The 18,896-nt window shown below is 38.4% G+C and overlaps 1 protein-coding gene across 1 annotated transcript in view; it reads right to left on the bottom strand.

Moving 5' to 3' along the window:
- Window positions 1-12,472: 12,472 nt before the first annotated feature.
- Window positions 12,473-18,896, bottom strand: part of ENOX2 (ecto-NOX disulfide-thiol exchanger 2) — a 257,188-nt gene continuing 250,764 nt past the window's right edge. Inside the window, exon 14 of the mRNA XM_049766997.1 lies at window positions 12,473-12,694. Coding sequence (XP_049622954.1) covers window positions 12,563-12,694 — 132 coding nt within the window. The 3' untranslated portion in view covers window positions 12,473-12,562. The remainder of the gene's footprint in view (window positions 12,695-18,896) is intronic.

The following is an 18,896-nucleotide window of genomic DNA, read 5'->3' as shown; positions in this document are numbered from 1 at the left end:
GAAGAGTCAGGCCATATCATGTAGCTTTGTGAGGTCAGAATCTACATTTAAAATTTTAATTTTTATTATACTTTAGGTAAAATGTTACAATAGAAAACAATATTTATTTACTTTGCTTTTAGTGTGCTATATTCTGAATTTTCAGTAATGGTTCCTCTTTATTAGCACTTGAAATTTTTATATTCTTGACTTTTAATCTTAGAGTTCCAAGAGAACTCCAAGCTCATTCCTTGGACCTTTTTAATTTCTCTTAGTGATTTCACTTAAAGATTTTAAATACCATAACATATCTGATGTTTCTAATTATATGTTCTCAGCATGGGCTTTCTCTGACCTTAAATTGATTTATTCAACTGCCTATTTTAAAGTTCCATCTGAGATACAATATCTTATATTTCTCATAGTTACACATTTAAATCTGGTTTACTTTCCCAGGTCTGTTCCTGTCACTGTCTTCTCCATCTCAGGAAATTACATTTTTTCAGGTCAAGAAACTTTAATCCTTATTACACTCTTACTCTTATATCCTACATTCAATTGTTTAACACTTTCAAAACATATCTAGAATTTTATCATTTCTCATTACTTCCAATGGCCTGAAAGTCCCTTTATTTCTTTCTTGAATTATTTCAACAGTAGAATTATTTCTACTCATTCTTTGATTTTTTTCCTTACCAACTACAATTTACTTTCCACTCAGCATTCAAAGTGGTATTTCTTTTTTTGTGTGTGGGGCATTCACCCAGCAGTGCTCAGAGTTTGCTCCTGACTCTATGCTCAGGTATTAGTCCTGGTGAGCTTGCCAACCATATAAGATGCCAGGGACAGAACATGGGTTGGTGACTTGTAAGTCAAGTACCCTACCTGCTGTACTAACTTTTGAGAATACTGTTACCTTATGTTTTTCTGTGCTTAATGACAGCTCCACTTTTAAAATAAAATAAACCTCTAAGTCCTTTTTTTGGCCCCACTCAGCTAGGCTCAGGTACTCTAAACTCAGAGATAACTCCTGGTGTTGCTCAGGAGACCATATGCAGTGCCTGGAATAGAACCTAGGTCAGATATGATATACAAGGTATGTGGCTTACTTGTTGTAGTTATTAAAAGCAGGAATCAAGTACATATATGGTGTGAAGGATTGACAGAGCTGTTTACCCAAACCACAAAGTCAACAACACTGAACTCATGAGACCCAAATCATGAACAACCAAACCTAATAAGATGCCTGTTAAAAAGGCAAGTTGGGGGGCATGGAATTGATTCTGGGAACATTGGTAGTGGAAGGTTGATACTGGTAGTGTGATTGATGCTGAAACATTGCATGTCTAAAGCTTAACTATAAATAACTTTGTAAATAATAATGCTTTAAATTAAAAAATTTAAAAATAAGACTAAGAAATTAAACAAAATAATCTATGGTATAAGCTATTAGAGGCAGAGGTGGGTTTCTCAATAGAGAGGGACCTAGGTGAGTAAATAAGAAATGTAGTAGTGCTTAGAAGGCATTGGCACCTTTTGGTACTAGTTTTTCCAAGGTACCATTCATCCTTCATGAACAGAATGTATGTTGGTGCTGTGTGAGCCTGTCCTGATGATTCAAAGTGAAATGAAAAACCAGCAGGCACATAGAATCTCTAGAATGTTTCCACACCTGAGTTAAGAGTCTTTACTTGAATGGGACATCCCTGCTTTCCCTAGCTCCCTGTGAACATGGCTGGAATGTCTCTTCCTATCTTGTTATCACTACAAGCAGGATTGATATAAACTTCTTTGGGAATCAAGCCAACTCATCAAGTCTATACTTCCCAAGCAGAGGGCAGCAATCAAGGACAAACAACAGCTACTTAAGACCCTGGCTGATGTTGAATGCAGTAGAGTCATGTTTAAAAGAATCATGGAGAATCTTATTCCACCTCAGCCATGAAACTGGGTGTCTGCTGTAGGAATGATTTTATTTTGTCTCTGAGTTCTTCCTAGTGAAGAGTCTTATGAGCCAACTGGGACTAGATGGGGTGAATACAATTCCTGGAAGATTCATTTGGGAATAAGTGGAAACAATTTGTTTTGTACTTGTGCCTCCCTCTTCTTCATCCCTTATGATTCATGCATGCCAATGGCCTAACATTGTCATCAGCTCACCAGTGCTATCAAATTAGCAGATTCACTTTCTGAATCTGGACCAGAAAACAGTGCTAATCAACTTGGGCTTTCATAGGCTGGTGTTCTATATAACTTTACTCAGTTCTACCACTGAGCAAGAAAAAATCCAGTCAGCACTGTCAGCTTTCTTCTTCCTTCTCTCCTACTAAAGATATCCAGAAGTTTAGTATCTTGTGAAAGGTCATAGGACCAGTAAGTGAACCAATTCTTTTAACTTTGATGTGTGATGAACCAAAGTGCCTGTTTGTGGTAGCATTTCTAAATTGCATTATTGTTTGGGTAGGGATTGGAGAATGTCAAAGTGATAATGTCTCTTTTAGTCTACACTATTAGTCCAGCAGAGAGGCAGAAGCTTTCTTTAAAAAAAAAACCAACAAAAACAAAAAACAGCTGTTCCTATGCAAAAAAAACAAAAACAAAAACAAAAAAACTGCCACTCCCTTTTTAAAAATATTCTTTTATTTGTATCTTCTAATCTAGATAGAGGCTCCCGTCATTTTCATAGAACCTTAGGTCATGAATTATTTTGCTTTACCTCACATTTCCGTGTCTTTCTACAAATTGAGAAAAGAAAAAGAAGTGGATGGGGCCCACGGGCCAAGTGATCTCAGTTGCATTACTGGAAAATAAAAGGTCAGAACTAAATACCCAAGCCAAAGTCAACAATACTAGAATCAAGATACCCAGAGTATAACAATCCAAACTTAAAATGAACCTGTTACACTGGCAGGCCAGGGGCTAATGGGGGAGAGGTATGGGATGCATGCTGGGAACTTTGGTGGAGGGAGGTCAACATTGGTGGTGTGAATGGCTTTAATTCACTGTCACTATATGACTAAAATTCAACTATGAAGGATTTGTAATTCACAATGATTTCAATAAAAAAATCAGATTGTACTTACCACGTTTTAATGTTATCATTAAAAAGTTTAATTTGATCCACCATTATTTATAATTCTGTTCATGATAGAGTTTTATGCATACAAAATTCTAATATGATGCCACCCACCAGTGTTCCCCCTCTCCATTTACTGTTCCCCCATCATATTATAATCAATTTTGTTGACCTGTTCTCAGGTTTTGTTGAGGCATATACTTTTGGCTCCATAATTAGTTTCATATTAGCATCCTCTGTTAGCATCTTAGACCCAGTCTTCCTAGAAAGATGTCCCTGATTAGCTTAGGAGGTCAGGGCTCTTGGAGGCTGGCTCTAGCCCGTTAGCAGGAAGGATGAGCAGGGAATCACCTTTTCAATATTCCAGGCACAGTTATTGATAAGACTATTCTTTCCAGCTGTTTTTATTATTACTTATTACTTATTATTTACCTTAGTGGTAAATATGGAGTCATCTTGACAACTCAAGTCAGGTTAAGAATTCTGTTATTTTCTGTTCATAAAGTAAGGGATATAAAACATCTTAAAATGTTTTCTTAAAATGTTCAAAATAATACTTCGTATTAAAAAGGGCATGTTTCAGTTATATGGTAAACTCACTAATATTAGATATGTAGATGTTGAGGCTGAAGAGACAGTACAGTGAAGTATAAGTTTCCCTACCTCCCCAATGCCCTAAGCTTTCTGGGATGGCTGGGGATATCTTGAATAAAGAATAGAGTTTGGCTGCGGGGAAGAGAGGGGAGACAGAGGTAGAGAGCCAGATAAGCACCTTAGAAGAAGCTGCTTGGAAGCCATGTGAGGAAATGCACATGGCGGATAGGACCATAGAATAAACTGAGCTCTTTCACTGACTATTTCTCTGCTGTTATCCTGTAACCTTCAGACCTGTCTGTCAAGGAGCTACAGGTACCATGCTGGACCTAGCCAGCCCAGGGAGGCCTCACAACCAACACTAGGACATTAGACTTTATATATTAATTAAAACAACAAGGGGAGAGTGCTTGTTTTGCACATGGCTGATCAAAGTTCAATCCCTGACATCCCATATGGCTCCCTGAACCCACCAGGAGTGATGCTTGAACATAGTGTTAGGAGTAAGACCTGAAAACTGCTGGATGTGCCCCACCTCAAAATAAACTAAACAAAAAGCAGATGACTTCTCTTGTAGTTTGAAAGAGGTATGATTGTAAACACTGGCTTTACTAGGCAATGAACAAAGTGCTGCATGTGTGGTGTATGTGCTTGGGAAGGAGTGCACAAGAGAATGTTGAATTTAACATGTAAAAATTTCCAGGTTTCTGTTTTTCTGGATTATAATTCTCAGAGTATACATTTTTTTTAGTTTTTGGGTCACACCCGGCAATGCTCAGGGGTTACTCCTGGCTGTCTGCTCAGAAATAGCTCCTGGCAGGCACGGGGGACCATATGGGACACTGGGACTCGAACCAACCACCTTTGGTCCTGGATCGGCTGCTTGCAAGGCAAACGCCACTGTGCTATCTCTCCGGGACCCAGGGTATACATTTTTTATACTAAAATTTACCCAGAGTCTTGATTCTTTGAGATTCTCTTTAAAACTGATGATTTCCTATAGATTGATCAAGTCTGTTGGATAGTTGAACATATCTGAACTGAAATTCAGATGCTGAGTATAATGTAGTATATCCAGTTGTGGATTTTTAAAGCTGCATACTTGAAGCCTATATAAACCTATATAATGGTCTAATCCAATGTTACTTCAGTAAAAACATCTTAAATTTGAATGGAAATGTTTCATGTTCTGAGATTTAGCTACATGGAACACATAGTTTTCCTGTGCAGGCAAAACAATTTTTTTTGCCTTAAAGTCAACCATGATAACTTTTTAACTTTGTAGCTCACAGTGATTGAATTTAAGAAAAAAGGGAATAAGACACTGCTGGAACACAGTATGCCTAAATTTCAACAACATATAATGCTATAAACCATAGGGTCAATAAGACTTAAAAACAAAAGTAAAATAAAAATTTAAATAAAAATGTAAAATAAAGGTACAAAATTATGCCTTATGTTTTGTTTCCATTTTTAAATCTGCAGTTAGAATTTTCTGCCTTTTTACAATTCCAACCACACATCGGACAGATGTCTTACGGGACATCTCTCCAACATATCCCAGATGCCTTTTCTGTGCCAGAGCTGTTGGTTTGGAGACAAATATCTTGTGAATAGTATCTGGCTCATTTTCTCCTAACTACAGCATCTTGTACTTGCTCACATTGAAGCTCCTCTGCCACTTCTCCACATAGATTATCAAGCTCAAGGGACCCTCTGACCATTTGTGCACTGACTTTGAATTTCAGTATTTCAAAATGTGTAAAGAAAACAGTATAGTTTATAAAAGGTATTCTCTAAAGTATATCTCAGAAATACTTAGAGCTTCCTATGTATTGGGTTTTGTTCTATGTAATTTATAATTATTAATATATTAAATGAAATGATCCCTGATTTATTTGAGGTGCTCTCATTCTAACCATCAACATTCTCTATCAGAGGTATCTAGAGATGATGGATAGAATTTATGGAGGGTGTGAATTTAAACAGGAAAAGTATATTAATATATTACTAGTCTCTAATAACTGAAAGTTAGGATTTTCTTATATTAGCAATTTAGATAATGAAATATTGAGGTAGTACACTGGTGACTTTGTCACCAGTAGCACAGACATTATTATATCACACTATTGTAGATTTCTTAAAATATTTGGTCATCATTACTTAAAAATCAGTGATTATTAGATTTATCATTATATACTATTATGTAATATAGAAGAATCATGCCACTCTATCACAATTATTTTAAATGATTTCTTTGTAATCCTTTGTAAATTTTAAAATGTTTCAAAATGCTATTCTGAATAAAACAATGGGTGCACAAACTTTCCTAGGATCCCCAAAGATTCTTTGGTTAAGTATTTCTACTATGGGGCCAGAGTAATAGTAAAGTGGGTAGGGTGCTAGTCTTGCATATGATCCTCCATGCCCTACCAGGGATGATTCCTGAGCCCAGAGCTCAGTAACCCCTGAGAATAGCCAGGTGTGGTCCCCAAACCAAACCAAAATTAAAAAAGAATTTTTACTTTACATTGAGTTTTACAGATATAGGCAGGAGCGGACAGGGAAATTGGGAGGATTGAGATAGTGAGGATATATTTGGGGGCATACTCTACCCTATTCAGGGCTGATTCATAGCTTTGCATTCCTAGGGTGGCTAGGGCCATGGATCAAACCTGGGCTTGCCTTGAGCAAGGCAAATGCCCTACCTGCTGTACTATCACACTGGCCCCCAGATAGTGAATTCTTATAGCAGCTCCACCATCTACTTAACTCTATAATGTAGGGTATGGATCTTCAACCTTCTAGGATTTTGTTTTTCTTAGCTATAGTAATGGTGAGGGAGCCACAAAAATCAGAAGACATGTCTGTACCCAGAGATTCTTTAAAAATACTAACATCCCAGAGTATTTATTGAGTATTAATTAATAGATTAGGGTTGTAGAGGTCTGACACACAAGAGGATTACTTTTAGAATATTGAGTATCCAGATTTGGGCTGAATATAATTAGATGGAAGACTTTTCAATATATCCTGTTTTCCATTTCCCACCCAAAATCTGATAGAATCTCTGTATTCTTCTATTGCCTTTAACAGTTTTTTTCTTTCTATGAATTGCCCAGTTCCTATGGCTTCAGTATGAATTCAAAATCTTTTCTTCCACTTGGGAAGAAAATAGGCAAGTGGAGTTCGTCAACACTTCCCGACAAATTGAAAGGCTGAAAATTTATAAATCCTGGGATATAAGAGAGATCAAGTTCCTCTGGCTTCCCTGTTAATGGGATATGGTTTTCCTTGTGATGGGGGGGTGGTGGGAAGAGTGAAAGAAACAGTCTATACTGTAAGATGACAAAGAAGTTTCTTCTCTTGTAGTCTTGGGCCAGACATTACTTAACTCTGATAGAGACAAGTTGAGAAAAAATTTCTGAATTTCTTCCAGTAGGCAAGTCTTATTTTTCATTTAAGTTATCCTTCGGCCTGTTGGGATTCCTAACTCTAAAAAGGTATCTCTGTTGTCATCGAAGCATTATTCATCTGACTATAAGTTGAATAATAACTAGACATATATACTGAGCACTTAGTCAGGAATAGTTAGCAGGGGACAGTTTACATTGAATAATGCTTCATAAATGAGGGATTGCTTTTAGGGAAGACTATTGAAAGTTCCACTTAATATATGAAGAAACAGAGGCTCTGAGAGGTCATGTCTCAATGCTAGAATGTGACCTTGGGCACTATGGTATTCTAGAGCATAGCTTGAGGTCATTAAACTTTGGGTTTCAAGTCTTGAGCTTTGTTACATACTAGTTATAGAACGTGACAAACAAATTTACCCTTATGAAGCTGTTTGATTCTGACACATATAGCATTTACTCTCCTCTAAGAGGGTAAGCTTCTGTGAGAAGATTATACATGTATGCTTAAAATGTTTAGGTTTTCATAGTTTAGATACTCTGGTTACAACAGTGTTAACATTTATGATTTTGATGTACAGTTACTCCTTCCTCACCATTAAATTACCCAAGACCCTCTACCACTGTTCACATGTTACTTGAGTTTTCCTGGAAGGGGCCATAATTTATTTCCTTTTGAGTTTCTAGGACTGAACATATATACATATATGTACATATACATATATAGGTATATTGGTATGTGTGGAAAATATGGAAATTATAATGACTATTATGTTAATAATTAAAATATCTACATAAAATTATTGAGCAGTGGAACATTTTGAGTTTGCAGTTAAACAACGCAAAGTTAAATCTCATGCTCAGTGCTTAGAAATGTCGAGTTATTTTATGTCTCATAGTCTCAGCTGAAGTATAAGATATGGTTATAGTAATGATCAATGTAAAAATTATTTCTTGGTAAGTAGGTAACACTAGTCATTGTGGGGTTTACCTATTAGTGAATATGAATGTGGTTTATAATAGAGTGCTACACAAATACTCACATAACAAACTTTTATAGGCATCTACAGTGGGACAGATCTGTGGAGTGTATATGTCTAATAGTCAGTAAGACAAATGAGAACCATACTCAGAAGGAATTTGCACTGTGGGCCGGATGGGGTTAAGAGGTGGTATAGGGAGTAATATAGTTCAGGACTCAAGAACCAACCACCATTACTGATTTATCTTATTTAGACCAATCATGGATGGTCAACATCAAATATTTTCACTAAATATTTCATAAAAATAATACATTATTTTAGTGGCCTTGATTAAGAGGAGAAGGATTTTAAATGGAGTACATGAATATCCTAATTCCTGAGGACAAGTACCAACCATACTGCATCCCATAGTACCCAATAGCTTCCTGGGTAGAGTAAATGTTTGAGCAGGTGAATTTCTTCTCTTGGGCTCAGCAACATGATTCTCCACAATTCTAGGTATGAAGACAAAACCAAAACTAAACAAGCATGAATGGAGAGATTTTCCTAAGTTATTATCATAACTCCTTATGGTGTATTCACCATAGGCAATTTATAGATGCTATACTCTGAATTACTGCTACCACTCTATGAGGTGGATACCATTTGTCCTTATCTTTACCTATAAGGGGTTTGAATTTCCTATTGTGTCCATGAAACCTGCTTAAAGATTCACAGGGAGGAAGAGACTTTAGTACACCATGATAGCCTATTAGGCATTTACCAGATGGTGAACACTGAATCCATTTGAGAGCCTGTCAAGACAGTTGAGAACATCAAAGATTCATCCATTTCTGCCAAAGTGAATCAAAGGGTCTTTAAGTAATACAGTTTATTTAGCATCATATGTAAACCAAACACTTTGAGGGGTCACACTTACAAAAGCTCAATATGGTGAACATAGATATGTCTATTCTGAAAACCATTATTTTTATTTGCATTGAAGACATTTAACAGCTATTGGAAATATCATAGGGCCAGAAAGAGAGATGAAACAACCATTTGTAAAATATAGGAATGCTTCTATTCATCATTATCTGGAAAAATAGCTGACTATTGTATTCCTTAGATAACCAAACAGTAAAATTTCAAAACTCAGGAGAAACAACAGAACAATAAATAGCACTGAGCAGTTGTAAAGAAAAATAGCTTCATTAACAGATTGCCAAGTGAAAGGAAAGGACTGCGCAATGGCATGTACTGCAATTTGATTATCTAATATAATACAATGATTTTATTTGCATTCTCTGGACTAGGATATTAGTCAGAGTTCTACAAAGATACAGAAGCAATAGAGAGATCTATTTTAGGAGATTGGCTCCAGTGATTTTGAGGGTTGGCAAGTCTGAACTTTGTAGGGCTGGCCAGCACTATGGAAATTCTGGTAATTGCTAATGCTGCCAGTCTTTAGCCTCAAGGCAATTTGGAGTTCATTCTCCCATGAAGAGAGGACTTTATTATTTCTCTTAAGGCTTGCAACTAATTAGATGAGGTCTACTCAAGTGATGGTGGACAATTTACTTTACTTAAGTTCTATTGGTTCTAATGTTATTTGCATCTCAATCACACCTTCATAATCAGGGGTGGCGAACACTCAGCTCTCGAGCCGCATGTGGCTCCCAGCCAAAATGAATGAGGCTCTTTGCATCTTAGCATTGTCTACTGTGGCTCTTCGCCAAGTTTGGATTTTGTTCTGCTGCTTCTGAGGAGGGACCTCTGAGGAGAGATCTCCGAGCGCAGAGTCCCGCCTCCAGGCTGCATCATCCCGTCTCCCATCCCTTGGAAACAACTGCATGGGCCAGCGAGCCGGGGGTGTGGTTGCCCGTGTGTCACATGTTGTGTCACATCTTGCCGTTAGTTCTTAGTGTGGAGGACGCAGCACACCCTCACCATCACTGCAGGATTTTGACCCTCACTCAAAATGGCAAAATGCAATGTGTTTCATATATTAATGTTAAAATTATATGCTTTTCTGTGAGTGTTTGTCTGTTTTGGCAGGTCATTGCATGGTGTGGCTCTCTGACTCTCACAGTTTAAATTTTGGCTCTTTGTGTCGAACTTGTTCGCCACCCCTGTTCATAATAATACCTAGGCTGCTGGTGGACCAAAGAATCTAAACACTCTAATTTAGCTGAACTGACCCCAAAATAACCAACACAGCATATTCAAGCAGGTTGGGAGGAATGAACCTGAACCAAATTGGTAGGAACAATAAGAAAAGCCCATTTGTTGGACAAGAAGATTAAGTGATGGAGAGCCAAGGGGCCTGAGTGTGGTAGTTGTTGCTTTAAATATTATATATTTTATTCAAGTGATATCAATAAGTAATAATTGAGAAGTGGCAAACCTCCTTCATCTTATAGATATTATTAAACTAAAGAATTTCAGGAGCTTTGAGATTTCTACAGCGTGAGTGGATGATAGAGATGCTTTAGTGAAGAATTTGTGTAAAAGTAACCAGTGTCCTGCTGGTGTCAGAGCTGGGTGCTTAAGAAGGGAAGTCAGCTTTCAGCATGAATGGGCTGCCATGGAACCTTGTTTTCCCAGTTGACAAGGAAGAACTTGTAGCTTCTTCCAACATTCTGGCAATCCAAAGGCAGAAACCGATTTATCTACTAAAGGATTACTTAGATCAAGTTGTTCAAAAAAGAATACCAAACTGAGGTATAGAAAAGGAATATTTAGGGGCCAGAGCAATAGTGCAGCAGTAAGGCATTTGCTTTGCACGTAGCAGACCCAGGACAAACCTTAGTCATATGGCATCCCATATGTTCCCTCAAGCCAGGAGCAATTTCTGAGCGCATAGCCAGTAGTAAACCCTGAGCATCACTGGGTTGGACCAAAAATCATAACCAAATACATGAAAAGAAAAGAAAAGGAATATTTACCTTTAAATATACAATTAAATAAATTTTTGAAAAGACAGTTAAAAATGTAACTTAAACACTCACTGGTAAACTGATAAAATGAGAATTTACAAAGAATCTTCCTAAAATATTCTCCATCGGTTTGCTTTTGTAGTTTACAATTTTTAATCTTAATTTTGGGCACTAATCAGGCCATGATTAGAGTTTACTCCTGGCACTGGGCTCAGGGATCTCTCCTGGTGAGGCTCAGGGGACCATTTGTGATGCCAAGGATTAAACCATGGTCAGCTGCAAACAACTACTTGCTGTACTATCTCTTCAGCTCTCAGTCTCTTATTTTAAATCAAGGCTCAAGGGAAGGCATGCCAATGTTCTTATAAGTACCTCCAGTTTCATAATTGAAAAGAGCATCTCTGCTTCAGTCACAAATCCTCATCCTTTACTTACACAACTGCCACCAAGTAGGACTTCCTCACTGGTCTGTGAATATTTTGCCACTGCAATCTGCTGCTTGGCACAGAGAAGTGGAAGGGTCCCTTGAAATCGGTATTCGAGAAGGTGCTGATCTACTTGCAAGAAGTCTCATACATCCCCTGGCCCATTATTTTTTCATTATGAAGAGTTTTCTATAAGTACTCTTGGCAATATTTTGCAAAGATTCAGTATGACATAAACACAGTAGTTACAGCAGCACACAGTTTGTAATTCAACACACTAACAAAAGAAGTGGGACCAAAAGACTTTGTAAGAAGGCCAGAGTGGAAAGTACATTAATATAATTCCCTTCTGGTAATATATGTGTATATGCACACATACACACATACACAAACTTTGAACACGTGTTTTGATTCATAGAAAACTAAACATGCCTTCCTTTAAAAGCAGATTATATACAAGATGATTCTGGATAGTACACACACATGCCCTTCATACTGGACACTTAATTTCTACATTAATATTTAACTTCTGAAATAAACCTTTTATCTGCTATATTAGAGAAAATAACTTTGGAACATTTGTCAACTTTGGGTTCACAGTAATTTTACAAAATGCCACAAATCATGCTGTGATTTAAAAGGTAAATCTGGTAAAGCACCTTCTAGAAGATACTGATGTGTGTTTTCATATTTTAACTGGCCCACTAGGAACTCAAAAGACAATGCCAGTTGCAGAGGAGCTAGTGCTTTTCTCATTCCTCTTACCAGTAGCAATATTAACATGAAGAGACATTTTGAAACACAAATCACAAACAAATCATCAAACGTTCATTTAGCAATGTCTGAAAATACCAAGGTCTACAACATCAATACAGACACTGAAACCACCCGAAATACTCTTTAGCCTCAGACCATTTTCAATACTAATAAAAGTGACAACCAATTGACTGACAGAAAGTTACAGCACTTGAGGTTTGAGTTATTTTTTTTATGGGCCTGTATCTTGAGGTACTAAACTAGGATCCTTGTTTTAACTCAGAAAAAAAAAACATTCCAGTAAGGACACAGACACTGAAAGCGATTTCCACATGAAAACCGCTGAAAACAAATCACTCTCTAAACTTGCCCAACACACGGATTTTTTTAGGATCCCAGGTGGTTTGGCAAAAATGACTCAGGTCAGTTTCAAGCCCTCAAAGCCACAAAACTTCCATCTCTTCTCCAAACTGGCTCCAACTCCAGTCATTTCCTGTTTGAAGGTATGCTGGAGTCTGCCCATGAGGCTCTCCACATCGCTGGTGCAGATCTGTGGGAGAGAGGACATTGTCATTTAAAACAAGTTCCATTGTCCTAGTCTGGTTCTTTTTCCCCTTGCTTAACTCCTCGCCTTTGCGGCCCTCCATACAACATTTTGTGGCCCAGCCCTAGAGGAATCTTTTTTTGTTTTGTTTTGTTTTAGTTGTTTGGGTCACACCCCCCCAATGTTCAAGGCTTACTACTGACTTTGCATTCAAGGATCACCCCGACTTTGCCTCCTGTGGCCCCCAGGTAAATTGAGTTTGAGACCCCTGCGAGAATGTTAGTGTGGGTATGGAGCCATGTAGTACAGGGATTAAGAGACTAGCTTTGTTTATGGATGACCCTGGTCAGATCTCCCTTCAGGCCTCAGTTTCCATATAGTCTCCTAGCACTGCCAGGAGTGATCTCTGAGAACAGAATAGCCCCTGAGCACTGCTGAGTGAGTCCCTCTCCACCCCCTAAACTTGACTTCCTCACCCTCCTTGTGCAAGTGCCTGTATTGACTAACTGGCTTCTAGATGTCAGTATTCCTCTGGTGTGATCACCAACCAGAATTCACGAAACTTTCTTAATTTATATGTATTTTATAATAGCTTCTTTTAGGTATAATTTACATATAATAAATTCAGGAATTTTTGCATGTACATTCCCATAAATTTGAGTAAGTTTGTACAATTGTGCAACAGCAACCACAGTTTAGTTTTACAACAGTCCATCACCACTGACAAATTCCTTTGTGTCTCTCTGTAGTCAATTCTTTCATCCCCGACTCAGATTTTTTTCCACAGTGGTTTTGCATTTTCTGAAAACTTCATATATGTGTAATCATATTCTGGATAGTCCTTTGTGACTTGTTTCTCTCATTTAACAAGATGTTTTCCTTGGAATTGACTGTCACTGGGCTTTCGATGGGTAAGAACTAGAGGTAGCCGTGTGGAGAGAGCTGGGTTTGGAGCCAGCTGAGTGACAGCTGATCAGTGCTGATGATGCTAAGTGCAGGCCCACTGAAGTTGGAAAGCCATTTGGGAGAGGAGGGAGGCAGAATAGGCTGCTGCCAGAGCAGAATGCTTCACATACTCATTAGTTGACAAAGGAGAAGGGGTGTGGAATGGGGAATGCTCTGTGTTTCTGCTTCTCTGCTTTGTCTCTCCTCACCACCTCGCACTTTCACACACAATACAAAGATAAATAGAAATTTTATAGGCCCATTGAAGTCATTAGTAGTAACCTTCTTAACTCAACCTAGACCTAAGCAGAAGTATCCAGGGAATTTAAGAGATTCTGAGTTTCTGGCACCCAGAATATTCCTGAACTCGAGAGAGTCTGTTCTGTTGAATGTAGTGCAGGCTCCTTGTGGGAAGTTCAGGTACTATTCTGGTAGGAAGCTTCTTTGGAAGAACTGAATCTAGGATAGGAGTGAAGTCACACCTTCCCCATACCAGGAGTGGACTATGTAAGGGAAAGAAGCACATTGCATCTCCATTTCAAATCTCAAATACATTAAGTATATGGATTGATCTACCTACCTACCTGCCTACCTACTGGCCTGCCTGTCTGCCTGCCTGCCTGCTTACCTACCTACCTACCTACCTACCTACCTACCTACCTACCTACCTACCTACCTACCTACCTACCTACCTACCTGTCTACCTACCTATGTACCTACCTGCCTGCCTATCTATCTATCTATCATCTATCTATCTATCTATCTATCTATCTATCTATCTATCTATCTATCTATCTATCTATCTATCTATCTATCTATCTACCTACCTATCTATCTATTACCTCTATCCATCCACACATCCATCCAATGTAGAAGCAGCCTGTATATAAAAAAGGGTCTGAAATAAGATATGTCAAACTACTAACAGTGGTTTTTCTTGAGGGGGGTTGTGGGTAATTTTTCCATTTCCTTGTACTATATTTCCATATTAAACACATCCTGAAACAATATATGTATACTACTTTTGCACTTTCAATTGAACTAGATAATTTTTCTGACATGTAGCACAATTCAAACCATTTCAACTGGCTACTTGGTCCTGGAGCTCACATTCCATTTCTCTTTTCACTGCCAAATGGGCTAATTAATTCAAGAATAGCATCACTTCCTAGGGAGATCAATGAGGGACAGTGCTAGCTAGAACTAAAACAAATGCCATGAAAAGGATGTATCACTACAGCTGGATTCCCAATTGGGCCAAAGTCTTTGTTAAGAGGACATACGCTTAATTGGCTGAACGTTTTGGACATCCAACTGTCAAGATTCTTTATTCTAATGGCACATCTCAAAAGGCTCAAATCTGTAAAGCAGTGAAAACAATCCATGTCTTGGTTTCATTGGATGCTGCTTCTAAAATAATCTACATGAATTCATTTGCTTTGAGGGGTTAAGAGTTCCTTTCTGTCCTTATGAAGTAGCCCTGTCTCTTTGGATTTCTAGGAAACTAGCATTTATTCCTCTTATTCCTACTCTTGCAACTTTGTGGACACTCAAAGGAAGAAAACAGCACACAAGAATAGCAATGAACATTATTCAGATGGAGGGGTCAGATGGCTGGAATAAGACCTTCAAAAACTGTTTTTCTGGTTTTGGGGCCAAATCCGGTGGCACTCGGGGGTTACTTCTGGCTCTCTGCTCAGAAATCATTCCTGGCAGGCATGGGGGACAATATAGAATGCCGGGATTCTAACCACCTTTGGTCCTAGATTGGCTTCTTGCAAGTCAAATGCCCTGCCATTGTGCTATCTCTCTGGCCCCTAAGACCTGCAATTTTGAAATTGAACACTTGGGGCTGGAGAGATAGTACAGTGGTAGGGTGTTTGCCTTACATGCTGGCTAACCTGGAACAAACGTGGGTTCAATTTCTGGTATCCCACATGGCCCCTGAGCCTGCCTAGAGTGATTTATGAGTGCAGAGCCAGGAGTAACCCCTGAGTGCTGCCCAGTATGGCTCAAAAACAAATGAACCAAATAAGTGAACATTTGCCACTGGCTAAAGATTTGGGTTGCAAATTTGTGGTGGTAAGAAATCTTAATTTGCAACTTTTGTGTACATTTAGGAGGAGGAAAATTCTCCTAAGATATATATTGGAAGCAGGTTGCCAATTCATGCATGTTTGCAGGGGATGCCCCTGGATTTGTCACTAAAGTCTTTTTTTTTTTTTTTGCTGCAGGCCTATAATGACTTTTTTTAAATTTATTTAAACACCTTAATTACATACATGATTGTGTTTGGGTTTCAGTCATGTAAAGAACACCACCCATCACCAGTGCAACATTCCCATCACCAAAGTCCCAAGTCTCCCTTCTCCCCACCCGACCCCCGCCTGTACTCTAGACAGGCTCTCCATTTTCCTCATACATTCTCGTTATTAGGACAGTTCAAAATGTAGTTATTTCCCTAACTAAACTCATCACTCTTTGTGGTAAGCTCCCTGAGGTGAGCTGGAACTTCCAGCTCTTTTCTCTTTTGTGTCTGAAAATTATTATTACAAGGGTGTCTTTCATTTTTCTTAAAACCCATAGATGAGTGAGACCATTCTGCGTTTTTCTCTCTCTCTCTGACTTATTTCACTCAGCTAATAGATTCCGTGTATATCCATGTATAGGAAAATTTCATGACTTCATCTCTCCTGACAGCTGCATAATATTCCATTGTGCATATGTACCACAGTTTCTTTAGCCATTCGTCTGTTGAAGGGCATCTTGGTTGTTTCCAGAGTCTTGCTATGGTAAATAGTGCTGCAATGAATATAGGTGTAAGGAAGGGGTTTTTGTATTGTATTTTTGTGTTCCTAGGGTATATTCCTAGGAGTGGTATAGCTGGATCGTATGGGAGCTCGATTTCTAGTTTTTGGAGGAATCTCCATATCGCTTTCCATAAAGGTTGAACTAGACGGCATTCCCACGAGCAGTGGATAAGAGTTCCTTTCTCTCCACATCCCCGCCAACACTGTTTATTCTCATTCTTTGTGATGTGTGCCATTCTCTGGGGTGTGAGGTGGTATCTCATCGTTGTTTTGATTTGCATCTCCCTGATGATTAGTGATGTGGAACATTTTGCATCTCCCTGATGATTAGTGATGTGGAACATTTTTTCATGTGTCTTTTGGCCATGTGTATTTCTTCTTTGTCAAAGTGTCTGTTTATTTCTTCTCCCCATTTTTTGATGGGGTTAGATGTTTTTTTCTTGTAAAGTTCTGTCAGTGCCTTGTATATTTTGGAGATTAGCCCCTTATCTGATGGGTATTGGGTGAATAGTTTCTCCCACTCAGTGGGTGGCTCTTGTATCCTGCGCACTATTTCCTTTGAGGTGCAGAAGCTTCTCAGCTTAATATATTCCCATCTGTTAATCTCTGCTTTCACTTGCTTGGAGAGTGCAGTTTCCTCCTTGAAGATGCCTGTAATGTCCTGGAGTGTTTTGCCTATGTGCTGTTCTATATATCTTATGGTTTTGGGGCTGATATCGAGGTCTTTAATCCATTTGGATTTTACCTTCGTACATGATGTTAGCTGGGGGTCTAAGTTCAATTTTTTGCAAGTGGCTATCCAATTGTGCCAACACCACTTGTTGAAGAGGCTTTCCCTGCTCCATTTAGGATTTCCTGCTCCTTTATCAAAAATTAGGTGGTTGTATGTCTGGGGAACATTTTCTGAGTATTCAAGCCTATTCCACTGATCTGAGGACCTGTCCTTATTCCAATACCATGCTGTTTTGATAACTATTGCTTTGTAGTACAGTTTAAAGTTGGGGAAAGTAATTCCTCCCATATTCTTTTTCCCAATGATTGCTTTAGCTATTCGAGGGTGTTTATTGTTCCAAATGAATTTCAAAAGTGTCTGATCCACTTCTTTGAAGAATGTCATGGGTATCTTTAGAGGGATGGCATTAAATCTGTATAATGCCTTGGGGAGTATTGCCATTTTGATGATGTTAATCCTGCCAATCCATGAGCAGGGTATGCGTTTCCATTTCCGTGTGTCCTCTCTTATTTCTTGGGGCAGAGTTTTATAGTTTTCCTTGTATAGGTCCTTCACATATTTAGTCAAGTTGATTCCAAGATATTTGAGTTTGTGTGGCACTATTGTGAATGGTGTTGTTTTCTTAATGTCCATTTCATACTTATTACTATTGGTGTATAGAGAGGCCATTGATTTTTGTGTGTTAATTTTGTAGCCTGCCACCTTGCTATATGAGTCTATTGTTTCTAGAAGCTTTTTGATAGAGTCTTTAGGGTTTTCTAAGTAGAGTATCATGTCATCTGCAAACAGTGAGAGCTTGACTTCTTCCTTTCCTATCTGGATTCCCTTGATATCCTTTTCTTGCCTAATCGCTATAGCAAGTACTTCCAGTGCTATGTTGAATAGGAGTGGTGAGAGAGGACAGCCTTGTCTTGTGCCAGAATTTAGAAGGAAGGCTTTTAGTTTTTCTCCATTGAGGATAATATTTGCCACTGGCTTGTGGTAGATGGCCTTCACTATATTGAGAAAGGTTCCCTCCATTCCCATCTTACTGAGAGTTTTGATCAAGAATGGGTGTTGGATCTTATCAAATGCTTTCTCTGCATCTATTGATATGATCATGTGGTTTTTATTTTTCTTGTTATTGATGTTGTGTATTATGTTGATAGATTTACGGATGTTAAACCAGCCTTGCATTCCTGGGATGAAACCTACTTGATCGTAGTGGATGATCTTTTTAACGAAGCATTGAATCCTATTTGCCAGGATTTTGTTGAGGATCTTTGCATCTGCATTCATCAGTGATATTGGTCTGTAATTTTCTTTTTTGGTAGCATCTCTGTCTGGTTTAGGTATCAATGTGATGTTGGCTTCATAAAAGCTATTTGGAAGTGTTTCTGTTTGTTCAATTTCATGAAAGAGTCTTGCCAAGATTGGCAGTAGTTCCTCTTGGAAAGTTTGATAGAATTCATTAGTGAATCCATCTGGACCTGGGCTTTTGTTTTTCGGCAGACATTTGATTACTGTTTTAATTTCATCAATGGTGATGGGGGTGTTTAGATATGCTACATCCTCTTCCTTCAACCGTGGAAGATTATAAGAGTCCAAGAATTTATCCATTACTTCCAGGTTCTCATTTTTAGTGGCGTAGAGTTTTTCAAAGTTGTTTCTGATTACCCTTTGAATCTCTGTCATATCAGTAGTGATCTCTCCTTTTTCATTCCTGATACGAGTTATCAAG

This window comes from Suncus etruscus, chromosome X (assembly GCF_024139225.1).
Source record: "Suncus etruscus isolate mSunEtr1 chromosome X, mSunEtr1.pri.cur, whole genome shotgun sequence".
In the NCBI taxonomy this organism is placed as follows: domain Eukaryota; kingdom Metazoa; phylum Chordata; class Mammalia; order Eulipotyphla; family Soricidae; genus Suncus; species Suncus etruscus.
The sequence above is the reverse complement of the archived record's forward strand: the minus strand, read 5'-3'. Positions and strand labels throughout refer to the sequence as shown.